This window comes from Callorhinus ursinus, unplaced genomic scaffold (assembly GCF_003265705.2).
Source record: "Callorhinus ursinus isolate GAN/ISIS: 27379988/994484 unplaced genomic scaffold, GSC_fseal_2.0 scaffold7, whole genome shotgun sequence".
NCBI lineage: Eukaryota > Metazoa > Chordata > Mammalia > Carnivora > Otariidae > Callorhinus > Callorhinus ursinus.
The window spans coordinates 58,988,336-59,010,109 of record NW_027397069.1 but is presented as its reverse complement, the minus strand read 5'-3'; the positions used below and the strand labels follow the sequence as shown (position 1 = coordinate 59,010,109).

The 21,774-nt window shown below is 38.6% G+C and overlaps 1 protein-coding gene across 1 annotated transcript in view; it reads left to right on the top strand.

Moving 5' to 3' along the window:
* The window catches only part of FREM2 (FRAS1 related extracellular matrix 2), a 155,498-nt gene that overhangs the window by 67,370 nt on the left and 66,354 nt on the right, over window positions 1-21,774 (top strand). The window contains exons 3-4 of the mRNA XM_025874881.2: window positions 6,243-6,389; window positions 12,478-12,708. Coding sequence (XP_025730666.1) covers window positions 6,243-6,389; window positions 12,478-12,708 — 378 coding nt within the window. The remainder of the gene's footprint in view (window positions 1-6,242; window positions 6,390-12,477; window positions 12,709-21,774) is intronic.

Below are 21,774 nucleotides of genomic sequence, written 5' to 3'. Positions count from 1 at the left end.
GCCCTGCGTGGGGCTCCACACTCAGTGAGGAGTCTCCTTGGGATTTCTCTCCCTCTGCCCCTGCTCACGTTCTCTCTCTGTAAAATAAATAAATAAACTTAAAAAAAAAGACCATTCTAGCACAGAAATGAAAATGAAATACATCCCTTCTTTTAGCTTTAGTTTTTGATTTTCACCATAATGAATAACATAGACGTTGATGGAAGCTGCAGGGTTGTTAACCATGTTCCTTGCCTTCCAAGAGAACAAGAACGCTTAAAACTCAAATTATCGTATGTGCTATGGTGAGCGCTGTGAATTGTGCAAGACTGTTGACTCACAGATCTGTACCTCTGAAACAAATAATGCAATATATGTTAAGAAAAAAAAAGATAGCAGGAGGGGAAGAATCTTCGAAGGGGAGTAAATTGAAGGGGGAGACGATGGACTCTGAAAAACAAACTGAGGGTTCTAGAGGGGAGTGGGGTGGGGGGATGGGTTAGCCTGGTGATGGGTATTAAAGAGGGCACGTTCTGCGTGGAGCACTGGGCGTTATGCACAAACAATGAATCATGGAACACTACATCAAAAACTAATGATGTAATGTATGGTGATTAACAACAATAAAAAATTTAAAGAAAACTCAAATTACCTAATTTTCCCAGTAAATTAGGTAATATTGTTGCTTTAGTCTTTTCTAATATAAATATCTATTTCTGTTGCTGGTTTAAAGGACAGTATTCAGCTTTTTAAAATGGCTGCATCGTTGATTGCCAGTTCAGCTTTCAGTCTGAACTTTATTCTGGGCAAATGAAACGTGAGCAAGCTAGAAACATCTAAAATAGAATTATGTTCTATCGGCAACTAACTTTTCTCCAAGAAAAATATTTGTGAAAACATCTTTGAAAAAAAAATTGTCAAAGCTAAATGGACACCCAGAAATTACCCTCATCAAGACAAGTCAGAGGTGTGACATTAGTTTTGAATTGAAAATGTGTACTTTGTCTTTAGAGAAACCGGGCAGCTCTGTGTTCCTAGGGAAGGCTAATTGAAGGTTGTGATTCTTTGTTATTCTAAAAAAAAAAAAAAAAAAACTCTTGTGTTCCCATTGAAAAAAAAAATGAAGAATCCTAAAGACCAGCTGGAGAAGTTCAAAAGAGGTCTTTTCATCAAACCCTTAATGGCTTTAGTGTCAGGGTTTGGGGACAATGCCTATGAGAGTGTGGTTATCAGCTGTCAAGCACCTGTTCTATGGATTTATGACACAGTTAGGGACTTTAGTTTGTTTCCAGTGAGACGCTGAGACTTGCTCCTTGGTGCTACAGATGACAGTCTGCTTTAGAAACTAAAATAAGTAATAAAATAATTTTTAAAAGTAAGAAATAAAAATAAAATTAAATAATAGCATAAGTGAAATTGAAGTAAAAATTTGTCAATTTCTTAAGTTAATTTCACATTCAGTAAGCTGCAGCTATTGTTACTCAAAGTATTAACATTTATTATTCCCACACATCAAGGTTCTAGAAGAGTTTACGTGGCATGTGATAAATGAATAATTAATATGTCTTTTCATTCTTTAGATAAAATACAGAGTTCAGTTGTGCAAGGTCAGTTTTAATAACAAGAATTGCAATAAACTGCAGCTTAGTCCCTCAGATCCCTGTACTGCTCCTGCATGAGAAATAGTACTTTAGATTTTACAAATTCCAAAACTCAATAGGATTTGTATGTATATTAAATCAGAGGTGATGTAGCATTTAATTTATTCATCATTAAGTTTTATACACTTAACTTCATATTCTCTAGCAAAATATGTACTTAAAAAGCCCAGATTTAGAGTGAATGCTAAGCATCTCAAACAATTACCCTAGAGCATGTCATGGTCTCACAAAGCAAAGTTCCTCGGTACTGTGAATTTTATTTCAAGGAAAATTTCAAAGCAGCGGACATATGAAATCCTGGCAAACTTGTTCAGCTGCGTCTCACTCGAAACCCTTGATTAACCAGTAACCTGGTACCTTCATCCTTCTAGAATATAAGCACCAACCCAAAAATGTTTTATACATTTGTAAGTAGAGATGAAGTTAGCTATTCCTAAGACCATCCAAGCTACTTCATAATGGAAGGGAAGGGTTAAAAAGGCCTGGAGTCATCAATAGCCCCTGCAGGTGTAATTTAGATAAACACAAATCCCAGTGATTTACATTCATAGGTAATCACTTAAAGCCTTCACATAGTGCTTAAGAATAGAAGTATGCAGGACATTTTAGAAAGGGTATTATTAAAAACAATTACTTTTTTTTTCAAGCAAAAGACCCAGTACCCAGAGAGTTATGTTACACTTATGTAGGACATTTATATTGGCTGAGAAATGAAGCACTACTAAATTTCCTTCAACAGAGATGGTAGAGTGTCTTAATTCATTGAGGAGGCATTTCTATAACAGTTAAGCAAAATGAACTCCCTGCCCTCCTGGATCATGAGTTGCGAAAGAGGGAGACAAGTGAAGAGACAAAAAAGTAAACCTATTATATAGGGTATGAGGTTATAGAAAGCACTGTGGAGAAAAATGAATCCGAAGAAAGGGCCTAGAGCCTGCTGCAGTTTGCACTGGGGCTGTTTTATATAGTCAAGGGAAAGCCTCATGAACTCCATATTCCTAAAACATGTAATACTTAGAGGTGTGATATTTTCTGGAATACTCAAGGAAAGGATAGAGTCAGATCTTACAATGACCTAAAAAGCGTCAAAATTTAGAGAAACTGTGTGCTTAGTGATCTCTTTTTGGATATAAGGGAAAGAGATAACAATAAAGTATCCAGAACTATCAACTAAAATTCATTTGTTGAGCCACAAGAGTTACTGAAGAGGTCAGGCATTATTAGTCTCAGGTCAAAACTGAAGTTATGTGCTTTGTGTAAGCTGAAAACTGTTACGAAAAAAAGGAATGAAACAAGCAGGAGTCACAAAGTAGCCACTCGACTCCTAAAAATCATACTTACTCCGCAGGTTTCTTCAGTCCTCCTTGTGTAGCAGACGTTACTTTGGACTTGGCGACTAGGATGAAGTTGACCACACCTGTCCTGAGGAGCTCAGGCAGTTAGATGAAGCACACACAGGCATGTGGATAAAGGATTACAATTCCTGGGCGCCTGGGTGGCTCAGTCGGTTAAGCATCTGCCATCAGCTCAGGCCTCAGGTCGTGATCCCAGAGTCCTGGGATGGAGCCTGGCATGGGGCTCCCTGCTCAGCAGAGAATCTGCTTCTCCCTCTGCCCTCCCCCTGCTCAAGCTCTCTCTCGCTCTTGTTCTCTCTTAAATAAATAAAATCCTAAAAAAAAAAAAAAAAAAAAAGAATTACAATTACTCTGAGTGGAGAAGTACACACAGCATACTAACCTAGCAGCAGAAAAGCTAAAGGCATTTGGGGCGGAAGACCTAGCGCACGCAAGAGCCCATACCTTATTCGGAAAACGCTGAGAAATTGGGGTGACTGGATGTTCCCCTATAGCAGGGTCAGGCTGTGAGGCTGCAGATGTTAGGATGGACAACCAATGGCTTGGCCTAGCATGACAAGAAGTCTGAAGAAACATCTAGGACTTGATGGAGCCACAGCCTAAAGGAGAAGTGTGGCATAAAGATGTTTTCATGTAATAATTAGTTGAGAAATTAGAAACGTCTTATGTGTTAATTCCGCTGATTAAATGTTATTCTAGTCTTTCTTGTCTATTACTTTCTGGAAGAAATGTTCCAAGGAGTAGTAGGACATAAACACTATAATTTAAAAGGTATTTTTAAAGGCAGTAAAACGAAGTGTTGGCATTAGTAAAAGAATGAACGGCCACTCTCAATCTCTAACAAAACTTAGTACAATTTAGTACAATTAGTAAATCTGTACAATTAAGCAATAGGAGAGGATATCCACTAATGCGCAAAACTGCAAAGTAATGAATAAGTGAGCAGGGGCAGAATCACACCCAGAGGAGAGGGCTGGAGTCTGTGCAGGAGGCTTCATGAGGGAGGTGGTAGAGGGAGCCCGTGAGGAGTGGGAGATGTGAGCAGAAGAATGACGTGCTGTCATTTTAGGCCAGACGACAGAGGTGACAGGAGGAGTGGGTGAGGCTAGCAAATCCATGGAGCAGCAGGCTCCTGGCTGGATCGGAGAGTGAGCAAAGAGCAACGGGGACAAGACAGGGTAGGTCAAGATGACACTGGAAATCGCAAGGATGGCCGGCCTTGATGCGCGCAGCAGCTGCGGGGAGACCAGGCAAGCCAAGTGCAGGCGGATCTCAGGCGGATCACCGGTAGTCTGGGCACGTGGGCTGGATTTGAGCATGCGCAGTGCGGCCGGGGAGCGAGCTGCCGAGCTGGCGTTTGCGGGACGCGGCCCTCCACGTGCTGCCCGGTACTGTGTGCCCACCTGGCTTATCTCACTAGATTCGCGCTCCGGATGCAGGCATTAATTAATATCCCCGTCCTTTGGCTCTCCAGATGAGGAAACGGAGGTGTAGGGAAGAAACTTGCTCCGAGTCAGACAGCAGATGGGAAATGAAGTAGGCCTTGGACTTCAGGGCTGAGGCGACCCGCCGCCATGGCCTCTCCTCTCCACAACAGCCCCGGGTGTCTAGGAGATGGTGGGCATAAAAAATTCCCAAGGACAAAATGTGGCGTGAACTTCCTGCTCTCCATCCATTTATGTTTTCTATCTAAAAAACGAACTAAAAATGGGACAGTCCATAATCCTGTCAGTTTAACACACCGAGGAGCGCCACATTTGTAATGCCTCATTTTACAAACTACTTCATTCATGGCATCAATACCATTTGTTTCTGTGTCTCGAAGTGTCTTAATAAGGATTCCAACAAAATTTTCACATTTATTGTTTAATGACTGGGTAATATTTTATTGATTTGATGTACCACAAAAGCTCAAAAACTTTTTGGGTTTGGGAGCCTATTATAGAAAATAATTGCAACAAAGAATTCCTTACAAATATATTTTGTAATTATTCCTTCCACAGAAGGACTTACAGGATCAAATGGTACCAACATCTTTTTGTCTCTGTTGCCATGTAGCTGCCTAAAAGGCTTGTGCTAATTTACAATTCAAACAACAATAAACAAGAAAACCAATTTCCCTACATAATTCTGCTGCACTGGGTGTTCTCCTTCATCCTTGGTACTTGTCATTTGAGAACTCAAAGTCGCTGTGACTTTTATTTTTAAAAATTTCTAGCCAAGATGAACATTCTTTCGTGGACTTGTTCACTCACTGCGTTTCCCCTTGCGCAGATTTTTTTTTTTTTTTTTTTTGCCCTCAGTCCATTAAAGTTCTGATGTTTTGGTGTTTTCCTGTCTCATTTTTTTTTTCTAGGGTAGCTCTCTCTATGTGAACTCAGAAGAAACTAGAATTAAAATGGTGCCTCTAGCTGTGTTTGTTATTTGGGCTTTTTCCCACCCTTTTCCAGAAAGACTTAAAAGAAATTACCAGTGCCTTTGTTTATAAACCTCACTTTACTGTGAAATAATTGGTGTAGATCAAAGGAAGTGGAGGGATACTGCAGAGTGATCAGCTGATAACCATTTCTCCTTTCATTTTCCTAGCCTCACAGCTTTCACATTAGAGAGATCACACACAGCTCGGTTTCTCCTCATAGGCAGCCAGCTCCATTTTGGTGGGGAGGTGGGAGGAGAGAGCCTTATCTTGAGAGTAGAATGGAATCAATGAAAAGAGCTGTTTGCTCTACGGAGTGGAGTGGAGTATAGTGGGAAAGGGAGGCGAAGAAGGGATATTTGTTTTTTCTTAAGTGGTTATAATTAAAGCCTTCCCCCCAGTTGCTCGGTGAACCAGAAAAAGGTATTGGTGAAGTGTGTTTTTAACATCACAAATGAGAGACTTGCAGCCTTCTTTAATAGAAAAACTTGCTCTCCGGTGGCACCTTGTGGAAAGTAGGTCATCCTGCAACTCGGATACTTGATTGTGTTTAAAGGAAATCGCTTCTGGTAGTTGTGTGCTCCTTCCCCACTACCCACTTTGCCTTCTAAACATCAAGGGATTTTGTGAAGGATTATATCAGCTGTTGTATTTTTGTATGACAGTCGCTGAACAGTAAGCTATATCTCCGGGTATGTATTCTGGAGTTGCATGTCAAACCAAGTAACTATAGCGATTCTTAATGTTGCATCAGTAAAGTCATCTGTGGAATTTTTAAGGTCATTCATTCAAGAAAGCACTGATTTAGGGCTTTAAATTTTTGTTTTCCAGGTGGAAACAAATTAATCAAGCAGCATTTTCGTCTGAATTGGGCATGGATCTCCTTTGAAAAGGAATATTACCTGATCAATGAGGACTCCAAATTTCTAGATGTCGTTCTTAAACGTAGAGGTTACTTGGGAGAGACTTCATTTATAAGTAAGTTTAATTTGCACTTCTGTCAAAAAAATCCCCTTTTTTCTAGCAAAAGTTCATAATTTTACAATGATTAAAATATGTTCCGTTTACTGCTCTAGTTTTAAAGTTTAGGGAGATGTTGACATTTAAAGAAATATGCCAAGAGTTTCATGTCAAGGCTAAATCATAGAGACAAAAGGCTGCAAAAATAGGAAATGTGTAACCAATTAACATACCTCTCCAAACCTTCTACCTACATACGATCTTTCTCTGATGTAAATAACCATACAAAAATGGCAGTAATCGCTCATAAGTTAAAAAATTGTAAATGTCACTAGCCCTTAGAAGAGGCTTAGGCTAATCTGTAATTTAACCATAAGATAAAAATCTGCAGAAATGTCAGTATAAAATCTATATGAGGGCCACTTTAATAAGTGAAAAACCATTCAGTAACCTATTAGGCGTTGAGGTGTAATTTACCATTTGTTGCACTGGAGTGCTTTGCTCGGTAAGGAAAAGTTTACATAAAAGCACTACATAAAAGATGTACATTGTGACTTCAGGACCAACAGTAAGATATTAAATACTAGTCATTTTCTGCTGCTTTACGTAACTTTTAAATAAAACGGAGAGTCAAAAGCAAAGAATAAAGCCTTTTTTACAAGCCCAATTCAAGTTTTCACATTCGATTTCATGCAGGCACAAAATAGAGAAGAGTAGGTATATTGGTAATTTTAAGCAATAATACAGTTGGCACAAAAAAATTGGCATATTGATGAAAAATGATAGCACCCCAAGCAATATATTATTTTTGGTACCATATGTTTTATAGACATCTAGGCTGATAGAATTTTCTCGAGGTAAAGGAGCTTTCATTGACTGAGAGTGCAGTTAAGGTAGGAATCTAGGAAAATGTTGGCAATAAAAAAATTAAAACTGGGCAATCCTGTGTTAGTCTGGAAAACAATTATTTGAAATTTTACTGGCCCGTGAAATTCAAAAGCCTTAAAGAGTAGATCCCTGTTCACCCATGTACACACAGTGTACGTCCACAGTCCCCACCCCCCACCTTGTTCCTTCTGACCTTTGGATGCCGGATATTAATTACCCCTTATTTTTAAAGTTAACTGTAGAGGAGAGATTTTCACACTATGCTCTGCTGATCCCTTAAGGTTAGTTTGCTCAAGGGGTGCTGATCCACCTGCAGACCTCCTGCAGTCAGGACAGCCCTGCTTCCATCTTTATTCACATGTACCTCTTCTCAGCTGTCATTTCCACTCTGTGTCAAACCCTCAAAAGCATTGTGAACGCTCTTACTGCTCTCTCTTTAGAAACATGTTTTCTCTGCACACATACGCGTGCTCTGCAGATCAGGAATCTGATCCTGTTTTACTTATTGTCAGCGAGTGATGAGCCTTCAGTGTTCTTTGTGCTTGAAAATATGGGGGAAAATAATTATGAAAAAACAGAGAACCTTAGCAATTCTTAAGGATGCCTTCATCTGTTTGCATTTTGCCTGAATTCCTGGTGGGTATGTTCAGTTTACTCACTTACACAGAGTCCACTGAAAGTCATGGGAAAGTTACTAGTGGAAAGATATTTTTAAAACTATCTTTTCACATTCTTCTCTTCATTTTTTTTTTAAGATTTTCTTTATTTGACAGAGAGAGACAGCGAGAGAGAGAGAGAGAGAGAGAGAGAGAACACGAGCAGGGGGAGTGGGAGAGGGAGAAGCAGGCTTCCCGCCGAGAAGGGCACCCAAAGCTAGCTGGATCCCAGGACCCTGGGATCATGACCTGAGCCGAAGGCAGACACTTAACAACTGAGCCACCCAGGCGCCCCACCTTCATTTTCTTTTTTAAAGCAGAATCCTAAAATGTCAAACAAGAGCGCTTTTTTTCTCCTGACGTTATTTTTTCCACAAACTGTTATTTCCTCTGTGTTGAGATGAGCACCAGCCATTCTGTAAAGGTTCTTTAGCTCTACTTGGTTAACCTCACATGTTACTTAGTAACCTGGGGAGATAGGAAGTTGGCAAGACTTGCGTGTGTGGCCCACACCCATCAATCACTGAAGATGTCAATAGCATTCAAGCTGGGACAGAGAATGGAAGTCAGATTAAAGAGGAGGGTAGCCTCCAAGAAGTTCTACAGTGAATGTGTTTCATGTTCCTGTTTCCTAAAACCTCCACTTTCACTTACGAACTTTTAGAATTAGATAGTTTGCATGATACCTAAAGGCAGCCTATCACTACGTTCAGGAGCACAGTTAGTAAATCATGAATTACATGAAATCTATATAGGTGTTTTCTCGGAGATGATGATTCATTTTATAACCAATATAACACATTAATAAATTAAATATGTCTGTGCATTTTATAAAGGTATTTGAATTTCAAAGGTCTTATTGCTACCGGTTATCAAGCATTTACTAAAAAATAGATACTTCATTAAGCACATTAGGTACTTCACCTTTGTCTTTTACTCCTTACAACTTAGTTACTCACTAACTCAGCCTAATTTTCTAGAGCGCTTACTGAGTGCCAGACACCGTGTAACATAATGGACTATGAGCGGGCAATAATAGCTAAAATTTTATTGAGTTCTTATGATGTGCCAGCCCTAGTTCCCAATACCTTACATAGTCAGCCTCATAAAAGGAATGTCGTGATAGCCCCCATTATGCAGGTTAAAGAAACAGAAAAGTTGTCATATGCCCAGAGCTACTAAGGGGCAGAGCCGAGATTTGGCCCCACGGCTAGCTTTCTGAACTATCACACCCTGCTGCTTCTTAAATCCTCCACAACTGAGGAAGTTCATAACCTGCCTATGATCCCATTGCTGCTATGTGGTCGAGGTAGGGTAATGAAATCTGCTCTCTCATTCCAAAAGTACCTTGCTTGACCTCCATGCCATTTTTGTATGCCAGAGGAAAAGATGCAATTGTGGTTTCGCTTAGTAAATCGAAGTAATATGTTTTGTTTAATAATGAATTCTCTTTGAAAAATAAAAGCATATATTTAAGCCCAATTTGTAAGCTTTTTGATTTCCAGAATTCTTTTTGCCCAATCTAATCATGTTATTTATAATATATATGGTTTACCAGCTGAATATCTGTATTTCCAAGAAAGAGCATTTGTTGAGCATTGTGTGTACTTGACTTGTCTCATCTACCACATTAGATTAAAATGTGGACTAATCTGTGTTCTTCACAGTCTATAGGCCATTTCTTCATTGTTTATTAAAATGCGCACCTATATAAAGGGCCCTATGGAGATATAAAGTAGTGTGTGTCTGTCTACCCTCAAATTTTAATGCACATAAGATTTACCTGGATCTTGCTAAAGTGTCGATTCTGATACAGGGGGTCTGGAGTAGAGCCTGAAATTCTGCATTTCTAACAAGCTCTCAGATGTTTCTTATGCTGCTGATCCATGGATCACACTGTTAAGTAACAAGATAGATTAGCACTACACTCAGAATAGGTACTGCATGTTAATTATAAAAAGGAAATCTTTATTTTTGATCCAAAGCAAGTTTAGTATTTCATCTAAGTCTTATTTTACTTTCTAAAAATATAACCTGTCCTTCTTAGTTTTATCTCATGTTTGAGAAGCATATCAACAGTTTAAGACCACAAGTTTTTTTTCCACAAAATAAAGGGGCGCCTGGATGGCTCAGTTGGAAGAGTGTGTGACTCTTGATCTTGGGTTTGTGAGTTTGAGCCCCATATTGAGTGTAGAGATTACTTAAAAAAATAACATCTTAAAAAAAGAAAAAAAAATAGCTTGTGCCTTGAGAAAAGAGAATAAATGCAAAAGTACAAAAGACACAGACAACACAAAACACAGTTTTTCAGTTGATTAAGCATCTGCCTTCAGCTCAGATTGTGATCCCAGGGTCTCGGGATCGAGCCCCGCATCGGGCTCCCTGCTCAACGGGGAGTTTGCTTGTCCCTCTGCCCCTCCCTCCTGTGCTCTTGCTTTCTCTCTCTCTCTCTCTTTCTCTCTCTCCCCTCTCAAATAAATACATAAAATCTTTTTTTAAGGTTTGTTTGTTGGTTTTTTTTTTTCATCAGAGAGAGATGAGGGGGAGAGAGAGAGAGAGAGAGCACTAGCTGGGGCAGTGGCAGGCAGAGGGAGAAGCAGGCACCCTGCTGAGCAAGGGGCCTGATGCGAGGCTCAATTCAAGGACCCTGGGATCATGACCTGAGCCGAAGGCAGATGCTTAACCCACTGAGCCACCCAGGTGTCCCTAAATAAAATCTTAAAAAAAAAAAGAAATAAAAGTCCATTCCTCTTTCTTGGAGAATCAACAATACTGCCTATTTATAATTTACATCCAACATTCAATTGGGAATATTTTATAAAATCCACCCAAAAAATTATATGTGTTTTTAGCAGCAACAATGAGATTTGGTATTACAGTATGTTTTATTAGGTTGGGTAACTTGATTATCACTTAGTAAGGACGACTAGTTGGAACTAGTGGACATTCCTTGTATTGTACTCATTCCTTTTTTGTTTTTAACTGCCTTTTGAATCTCTAGGAAAATAATGCATTGTTGGTGAAACAAAGCAAAACAGAAAAGTGGGCAGTAGTTATCAGAGACCAAATAATAGATTCTTTGCTGGCCCATGCCACTGGGATAGATGAGTCAATGAGCAGCACGTGTGCTGGAACCTCAGAGAGAATGATTCCTTTCATCATCACCTTGGCAGTGAATCATGGTGGACCCAATAGGTGTTGACAACCTGTCTGTGTGCCCTAGGAACCAGAGAGCCAACAGGAAGTCTGCAACATTCAACAAAATATGTAGTGCTGGGATTCCTAGTTCTGTACCCTTTTTCCTCCTGACATTAAAGAGATGTTTTACCTACTATTGAAAAAAATGCAATATTTATATTTTTTCTGAGATCTATAAAACGAAAATATTTTAATGAAATATTTTCATCTTCATTTTAAGATGAGACTAACAGTAATGTATTCAGATGAAGAAATAGTCACATTAATCTTACATAAGCACCACTCTCTAAGAAGAAAATTGTTTCAATTAAATAAGAAATGTTACAAAGACTTTATTTTTCAGACTTTTAATTCTAATAGTCACAAGATTTTATTTTTCCCTTTTTAAGTCTGTCTTTCCTACCAAGTTCTCTCAAAATGCCAATGTTTAAAGAAATATATTTGAAAATTATTCTATTAACTCAACTCACTAAGAGGTTCTGATTCAGTACTTAAGGATATATACTAGTATGAGCACTACTGCAATTTTATAATTTTTCTATGACATTGGATTTGTTGACTGTTGACTATTTATAGATAATCTATGATTTGAGTACATGGTATAGTAATGGTAAAGATCCTCTTGTAATGTAGTGAAAGACTCAGAGATCCTTCAACCTCCTCAGCTCACTGCAGTTGACCTTGAGTGAACCATCAGAGTAAGCCAAACATACTGCTCATAATAACCTTATATATTTAGCTCTCCAGTTCTGTTCATATGGTTTCATGGAATTCTGAAGTATTCCACCAGAAAAAACCTGGATGTGGTCCTGTTGACAGTCACTGAATTAGATTCTTTTAAGGGTCCTCATTCTAGTAAATGTGTAGAGAACATTGTAATTCTTTATTACGCTTGACCATTTACAACTTTGATCTTGACTCACGAGTTTCTTTTTGGTTTATATTTTCTAGTTAGAGAACTTTTTTATGTTTTTATCATATAACATGTGCAATATAATACATGCAGAAGCAAATGTGAAGAGTTTTTAGACTGAATGAATTTGTAGGAGTTAAGAATATTCACAACATGAATATCAATTTACTGGGTCTTGCTTTATAAGAGGTTCCATCTAACACAAACATAGCTCAAGGAATATACAGGAAAACCATCATGAGGTCAGAATAGAACAGAATCATGAACCAACCAACACCTACAGGAGAACACTTTCACTGTGGGACCCATATCCAACCGTCCATTTTGTGGAATCAAACCTGGATCTAGTAACATGCAGGATGAAGTAACACACAAAAAGTTAACAACAAGAAAAACCTTAATAATCCAATTGAAAGTGAAACTAAGAAAATGATACCATGTTTTTGTGAAGGTATTGGCACAAGAGATGGGACTGCGGAAAAAGACAAAGACTTCAAGGGCAAAGCACAGAAACAAGTGCAGTTCAACCCAGGCCAGATCAGGGCCACCTGGAGAGTGCGGATCATGAGTGATGGGGAGCACGAACAGTCGGAGACCTTCCAGGTGGTTCTCTCAGAGCCCGTGCTGGCTGCTCTGGAATTCCCTGCAGTGACCACGGTGGAGATTGTTGACCCAGGAGATGGTAAGAGCTATCATCAACTTGTTTATATTGTTGCTATTGGGTTTTTAATGACAAAATACCTTATAAAGGAAGTTTTACATTCAATTTTTGGACTTTCCATGGGGGAAATGTTCTGGACTCATGGTTCAGTATTCTCAGATATGCTGATGGGAGAGGGAAACCAAAAACTAATAAATTCATTAATAAGGGAAGCTGTATTGTTCCAAGTAAATGAATTACAAATGCACATATGATTATCAACATGTTCTTTCTCTTACTATAATTCCATCCTTTAGAAACAATATTGTTCATCTCCTTTTTCTTGAATTAATTCATTATTTCTTAAAGTCTTTTAAGTGTCTTTATAAAATTTCTTTACACAAATAGTTTAAGAATTAGGCCATTTTTGGATTAATTTGCTCCCCATGGTACACTTCATTGTTCAAGTTTCCTGCATATATTTATGAGCCAAAAATTGGCATTTGGCCCATATGCTTCCACATTCGTTATATAAAACCCACCCAACCTAACCTTGCTCTTCAGTGACTTGTGTCTTGAATCATTGCTCTTAACTCCTATTAGGTGATGCTTTGTTGTTAGTGCACACCTTTGGCTGATGTTGGTAAAAGTGAGTCTCACTGCAATTGTGTGTAATTTGACCCATTCCCTCCCCTGCCATACCTTTATAGTGCTGGCTTGTCTCAGTGCAGTCAGGAAAAAAAAAGAGAGAGAGAGAGGTTGAATGGCTTTTTGAGGCCTGGCATTTATACAAAGGTGGGAGAGACTCTTCTAATGCTGAAATCCTGTCAGAAGCCAGACGTGACTTTCTTTTCAACTGCCAGCCTACTTTATTTTGTCAGTCAGAAAACTCTTAAATTTTCTGTGAAGATACAATCTACAGAGTACATGAAATGGAGACATGTGGAAATCTCTGGGTTACAAGACTGAACATAATTAGAACGCATAAGAGAACCAGGGCTCTGGGTCTGTTTGTTTAACTAACATCTCTATTTTAGTTAAATATGGAGTTCAGTTATGTTTATAATTCTTTAAAGAACAGTGGCATTTAATTACATTTAGTTTTATCGGCACTATCTAGGAATAAATAATTAAATTTTCTTCTAGTCCTGAGTTTTGGGTAAGTGCTAGCATAACAAAGCTCTCTTTTGAACAAGGCTGTGGCAACTTTAATACATATAAACTGGACCATCAGTTAGTTTGAAGCCATTTCTTTCTTTCTTTCTCTCTTTCTTTCTCTCTTTCTTTCTCTCTTTCTTTCTTTTTTTCTTTCTTAAGTAAGCTCTAGGCCCAATGTGGGGCTTGAACTCATGACCCTGAAATCAAGAGTCACATGCTCTACCAATTGAGTCAGCCAGGGACCCCAGAAGCCATTTCTTGATATTTTATTTGCCAATTGGTATAATTGCCATAATTTACTTTAAGAAATAAGACACTAAAAATCATGGGGTGCCTGGGTGGCTCATTCAGTTGAGCATCAGACTCTTGGTTTCAGCTCGGGTCATGATCTCATGGGTCTTGAGATCAAGCCCCATGTCTGGCTCTGAGCTCAGCCAGGAGTCTGCTTGAAAATTCTCTCCCTCTGCCTCTCCTCCCAATCTCTCTCTCTCTTTCTCTCTTTTGCAAATAAATAAATAAATCTTAAAAAAAAAAAGACACTTAAACTCATTTGAGCCTTCCTATTTATAAGCTCAGAGTAACACTCTATACCCACAAGAGGTCTGATAAGAGGAATATTAAAAACAAAATACAGGGGCGGCCTTGGTGGCTCAGTTGGTTAAGTGTCTGCCTTCCGCTCAGGTCATGAACCCAGAGTCCTGGGATCCAGCCCCACATCAGGCTCCCTGCTCTGCGGGAAGCTTCTCCCTTTCCCTCTGCTCCTCCCCCTACTTGTGCTCTCACTCTCACTCACTCTTTCAAATAAATAAATAAAATCTTTAAAAAAAAATGCATACAGGGTGCCTGGGTGGCTCAGTTGGTTAAGCGACTGCCTTCGGCTCAGGTCATGATCCTGGAGTCCCGGGATCGAGTCCCACATCGGGCTTCCTGCTCAGCAGGGAGTCTGCTTCTCCCTCTGACCTTCTTCCCTCTCATGCTCTCTCTCTACCATTCTCTCTCTCTCTCAATAAAAAAATAATAATAAAAAATAAAAAATAAAAAAATGCATACACACAACACACACACACAGCTCTGCCATAAGTTCATTTCATTTAATGGTCATCTAAGTTGTTGTGGAATTTTCTAGATGAAGTTCAGCCCTAGTCATTCTAGGCCATGATCATCCCTAGGATAACTGATAAGTGTCCCATAATGCTTGATATATTCCATATCTTGTTGGAGACCATTGGTCTTAAAAGTTACAAGATCTGAGTTTGATTACCAATTCTGCCATTTCTAGTTTTATGACCTTAATCAAATCAAACAGGTTTTATTAAGACTTAGTTTCCTAATGTGCAAAATAAGAAAAATTAATGATTCTCATATTGCATCATTCTTATGAAAGAGTTCTATAAAACAAAGCACAATATGAGTGTTATTTCTAATATCACAAATAATATTGTTAGATTTCATTTTAAGAGATTAAAGAATCCTTCTCCGCCCCATAAAGGGTCACTTTCCCTACCATTTCAAAATTAATTGTTTTTTCTATACTGTCTTGTAACTCTTCACATATAAATTGGCTAACCTTAGGAACCATTATGCCTGTAAACTCCCCCTCTGCTTATTACTTCTAGGACATGATAATGAGATTTTATTTTGCATGCATTAAAAATGTATCCAGCTCATACTTGTGCTGGGTATCACTATGTGTTAGGGATGCAAAGATAATAGGATATAGTTCTTTCTATCAAAGCTCATATGGTCTAATGGGAAGGAGAGCCCTATAAGTAAATGATCGCAATAGAATATGATGTGGTACAACAAAGTATGTGCAGTATTATGGGACCAAGAAGAGGAAATATCCAACTCTGCTTCACTTTAGTCTGGAAATGGTCGTCACTTATTAGCTAGTTTATATAAGCACATGCAAATACATACTTTTCCCATTTCTTTACTTATTCATAACTGCTACTGCTAACGATAATGGAATTTCATCAAACACAATTGGCAGACAATGTACTTAACACATTATATACGTTCCTTCACTCACTGTCTTTTACCTCACTATGTTGTAGACATATATACCATTTTAGGCATTTTACTTGTTGTTTATAGAATGCTCTCAATTTCACATGTGACAAATTTTGTTTTTTTATTTATTCTTTTTTTTAAAAGATTTTATTTATTTATTTGAGAGAGAGCGAGAGTGAGAGAGAGAGCATGAGTGGGTGAAGGACAGAGGGAGAAGCAGACTCCCCGCGGAGCAGGGAGCCCAATGCGGGGCTTGATCCTGGGACTCTGGGATCATGACCTGAGCCTAAGGCAGAGACTTAACCGACTGAGCCACCCAGGTATCCCCACATTTGACAAATTTTAGAATACTCTTCACATGTTTTATGACAAAACAAAACAAACAACTTACTAACATAAACTTTACACACACACACGTATATATGAATGTATACATATATACATCCTAAATTCTCACATTTTCATAATTATACTCTTATAATACTGTATCCATTTATATTTTTTAAGTTACATAGTTGTGATTAAAGATTTTAAATGACTATTCGTTTTATTCAATACATGAGTATCTATATCCACTGCAGAGATAATACATACATTTAGGTGCTTATTTGTTTCACCTCAGGTACTATGCAATGCCCATATGGATGTTCTATAATATTGCTCCTGCCTCCCGATGTTGTGACCTGGCTGGGAATAGATTGACTCTATTCTAAAGAGTGGATCCAGTCACTCTGTCTTCATGCATCTTCTGTGCAGGAAGGCAGCCTGCTTCAAAGGGCAGACACCAATGATAACAAGGGTACCCCAGTTCTCATCCCTGGATCCCCTGGGGTGGCCATGCATAGAAGGGAGCTAATCTGCTGGCCACATGCAGATCTCACTGTCATGCTGGTACCTTCCCTGCCACTCAGAGAGGGGCCACTCACGCACAGCTCAACTGTCAGATGGGACTTCAGAAGCCCACATTTTGTTGAGAACAGACATAATTTGTTGCATTAAAATGGAGGCCTGAGGGGCGCCTGGGTGGCTCAGTCATTAAGCGTCTGCCTTCGGCTCAGGTCATGATCCCAGGGTCCTGGGATCGAGCCCCGCATCGGGCTCCCTGCTCTGCAGGGAAGCCTGCTTCTCCCTCTCCCGCTCCCCCTGCTTGTGTTCCCTCTCTCACTCTGTCTCTCTCTGTTAAATAAATAAATAAATAATCTCTAAAAAAAACAAAATGGAGGACTGAAAAGGGCTTTTCCTTCTACTCAACAAAGCTCAGTGGGAGCACAGAAGGACACACCATTCTGCCATGACTGTGGATATCAATAGCTTCCCAGACAAATGGGTTTAGTCATTTACTGGGTACATCAATAAATTCAATTTCCTCACACATTGAAATCTGTGGTACAAAGAGGAAAATTAGAATAGGAAGAATACAGACAGCTAAGCAGAGCTGTTAACCTCTCTTTGTCATACCATCTTTGTCCCAGCTGCTTGTGGCCTTGGAGGCACTCCCATGGAAAATCTACTCTTGGTGTCATGATTTTTACCTCACTGCTTTATTCTCTATCACTGTTATCCTCCCTTGTTTCAGCTTGATTCCACAATCTCCATCCTTTACAAATGCACGTAGAACATTCCAGTTGGGAGTGGTTTTTAAAGTGCGTGAAGCATATAACTCATTTTCTGGATGGGGAACCTGAGAAATAGAGCCAACCTTAAATCTCTGCCTAAATCGACCACTTGGAAGCTGTTGTATTTGGTTGTCTTTAGTATTGGCAGAGATGGGTAAAATAACACTTTCTCTGAGAGGATGGGCACTCCTCTGTGGTGTCCCACTGAGTGGTAACAATTAGCTTTCGCGGAAAGATCCTCTGCAGCTAGGCTGGACTGAATCAAGAGCAGACAGCAGATTGCCGGAAGACAAGAAGGGCTTCGAGGAAATTTCAGGTCACTGTTACTCCTCCTGCCCTCTTTTCTAACCCAACCCAGAGAAGTCCAAAAGGATTATTCCATAGGCCAAGGGTAAGAGAGTAATCATAATAGCAAGCTCTACCATATTTGAGTATCCTCTGTGAGCCCGACACTGTGTTAGGAGCTTCACAATCATATCTCATCGAAACCTGTGATTTATATGTCAATTTCCAAATGAGATCTCTGAGGCTCAAAGAATTTATTTCCCCAAAGTTCTCTGCTAATAAGTGCCGGAGCCAGTGTCTGAATATAGAGAGAGATTTTTTTCCCCTACGAAGCCTTTCTCTTTTCCCTGAGTTTTACAATCTTCTGTCATTCCACATGACTGAAAATAAATAATATCCAGAATCATAATTAAATGGCACACTTTGCCAACGGCAACATTGTTTCACCTATTCTTGTATATGAAAAAACAAACAAAACCAGGAATAAAGGGATTCCTTCTCTTCTTCTTCTATTAAATTTTCCCGTTATATATCAAGCCAAAAAATATATTAGTATAGGTGAACAAAACAAGGGTTCCAGGAAGATGATCAAGACTACTCCAGCTCTTGCACAATGCATCTATGTTCAACAGCTGTTTATTGAACATTCACTATATGCCAGGAATTCTGCTGAGAGCTGGGGATGAGGGAGCTACACTGAAGAAGGCACACTAACTCTGAAAGTGTATCTTTAGGTGATTTCCACCAAACGATCACAGCTAACAATACAGAATGCTGTGTGCTGTGATAAAGGAACAATCAGCACCCAGACAGGCCTCTAACCTGGAAGAAGATTCTTAATTTCCTATATATTAGGTTCCCTAACTGTCAAACATAACACCATCTTTTCTCACTCTTAGTAGTATATAGATATTAATTAATATTAAACATTTTTATTTCTGTTAAGAGGAAAATAGGTAAGAGCTAAAGCCTATTTTATATTAAGATCCCATTCCTTTTTTTACCTTGAATAATTTCTAACCGGGGTAAATTGAGTTTTATGTATACTTTATTAAGAGAACATGACCTCAAATATAGGTATTTGAGTATGGATACCTAGCATATAGATGTCTAGAGCCTGTAAGTATTTTATGCAATTATTTAGTATGTACACTTGAAGTGTCTGCAAACTTCTGATTGAAAGGGGCTCATTCTGATACCTTTATGATATCAAAATTGACCATGTACCTAGTGAGTTAAATATTTGATCTCTGTAATCATTTTTTGTATGATCAGATTAGGTTAATTCTCTATAATATATAGTAGAGAATAAACATACCATTCTATAGGAAAGTAGAAATTATACCTCAAGAACCCTAATCTTATTGGATACAAAGAAAGGAAAATTTTTGTGTGCTGAGTGAACCAAACCCATTTCATGCGGTAGAATTCAGATGACATAGGCTATTACATGAAACACAAACACTAGTTATTACTTTTAAAATTTTGTACCATTGTCAGTGTTGACATGGGGGATCACTGGCTAGCCGATGAGTGTGCCAAAATTGAAGGTTCAGAATTAGTGAAATGGTAGTTCCCTGCAGCTTATCACACCAAAATAATAAGCATGCAAAAATTCAATTTCGGTGAGTATGGAAACTTTTTTCTTTTTTTCTTCTCTTTTTATTTATTTATTTTTTTTCTGAGAATGGAAAGCTTTTTGTCTTTTTGAATTCTGTTACTGTAAAGCACAAGTCATTGTCTTAAGAGAGACAGACAATTCTAAATACTTGTTAAGTAACAGCACATATCTGTACATTTCTGGCACCAAAAGGTAGATATGAAAAAAGGTGGTACAAAATAAAACCATCTTCGTGGTGTAAAACTGTGTGAAAGTTTCTGCCTTCACAAAATGAAAACATTTAATGATAGGAACAAAGATTACCTTAAGATTCACTCTTAACCCACATCTGCATAGTGCTAAAGGATGATTTTTGGATCTCGGCATCCTGATGTGAACATGTGATACTTACTATCATGTGATTTAGATGTTTTCATTATTCTCATTTGTGTCTCTTTTGAGTCCCCGTGAAAGTAGCCTATATTAATCACTATGTCTGTTTCGGGATACAAAAAAACAGACCATGGAAATTAAGAGAGCTGTCCAAGTTTAAACACATCAGGGACAGACTCCATACTCGGTACCACTTGTTGACCAGTCTAAGGGCACCATGGTAGCCCGAGGAGGTCCCAGAATATCTTTGGGGTTGGTTTTTCAATGTGCCAAACTTTCCAAAGAAGATGAACACTCAGTGCCTTTCTCCATGCACTGCATTTTCTTTCTCTGTTCCATTATAACAAAGATTTTTAGAAGATATTTTGTTCTATCATGTTTATAGTAGAATCTGTTTTGTTTTTTTTAATCTGTTTGGGATAATTGAGAAAAGGGCAGCATGAACATTATCTTTCAAATATAACTACAACTACTTTATTTCTGAGAACAGAAGTCATTTTTTTTTTGCCTAAGTGAAAGCCCAGTCAAACCTAAAAATAAAACCTGCAGTTGCAGACCAAAGCACTCATTACAGTATAGTTGCATTGACTAATAAAGAATGCACTCACTTTATTTGGCTTTATCTTTCAAAATACAGAATAATGAAACCAATCCGAAAATCTAAAAGTAACACATGTTCATCATCAAGAATTCTGAGAGATTTAAAGAAGGAAAAGTCCCTTGTAGGACTACCCCTTGGGAAAGCCAGTGTTAAGTTTGGAGAGATTGACCCTGAAGTCATTTTTGTGTGTGTGTCTCTGTTTACTTAGCAGAGGGTTTACTATTTCTATAAAACCACCCTGGTTTTGCCTCTCAATGAACCCCTTCTCAGAGGCTACTGTAGCTTCCACTTAATGGGCTCATTGGGATCTGACATATGATATGCTGTTATATTACATAATGCAGGTATTATATTCATACACCTATTATTATGTATTTGTACATGTAACACATAATACTTCTATAACTTGATTGATGTGAATATCATACAGATTTTATACCTTATGTAATACTTTCATACTTTTATATGTATAAGTTTATATATAGAATTCTATGAATACGTTGGATCTGTAAAGGAATTCTCAAAATGCTTGTTTTTAGCTTCCTTTGTTCTGCCTCTGCGGTCCCTGCCAGCTCTGTTTTTGCAGTAATTATGTCTTTTATAATCTCAGTTGAGCTTCTGTGTGTCTCTGGTGTGAGTGCTGATGCCTGCTACCCTGAATGTTCTTCCTTTAGAAGTAGACGATAGCAGTCATGGGCTTGGTCTTCGAGATGGGCTTCTTGGGTTCAAATACGGGCATTGCCACTACCAGCCTAACCTTCCACTGGTTCCGTAACCTCTGTGTGCCTCGTGTCCTCGGAGGTAAAATGACAGGCATAATAGTTCTTACATGAAAACTTTGTTGCCAGTATAAAACCAGCCGATACATGTGAGGGGTTTAGAATAAGTCTTCACAAACAGTAAGAACCCCATATGTATTAGGTAATATTTTTTTGGTATTAGCTAATAATTTTTAAGGATGCCACTCTGGGGGGTTTTACACTTAAAAAGCTGTGCTTGCTTGAGGCAGTCAGCTTGTGAGCATCTACTATAAATATGAAGTGAAGTTGAAAAAGGATGTTAACTAGAAAAATCTACCAGGGAAGCTTTTCTTCCTCTCTCCTTTTCCCGTTTCTCCCATAAACCATCCATTTCTGCCCAAAGTTTGGTCCGCAGAAGACCTAAACGTGGTGCTGGACCTCTTCACCCTCTGTCAGACCAAGTGTAGGAGTGGGTTCCAGAGCTAAGGGTAAGCTCTGGACACCTAACTTTCATCTTTATTCATACTTCAAAGATCCTGGCTCTAGCAACCAGTGCTGGCTTGTTTAATCAAACCTGCATGGGCCATAGCATGTAGGAGGAACTCAAGGTATGCAGTTACAATGCCATACGTGGGACTTTTATGAATAACTTATTTTTTAAAGTTAGCCAGTATAGATTAGAAGTACAGAATAAGTATTACA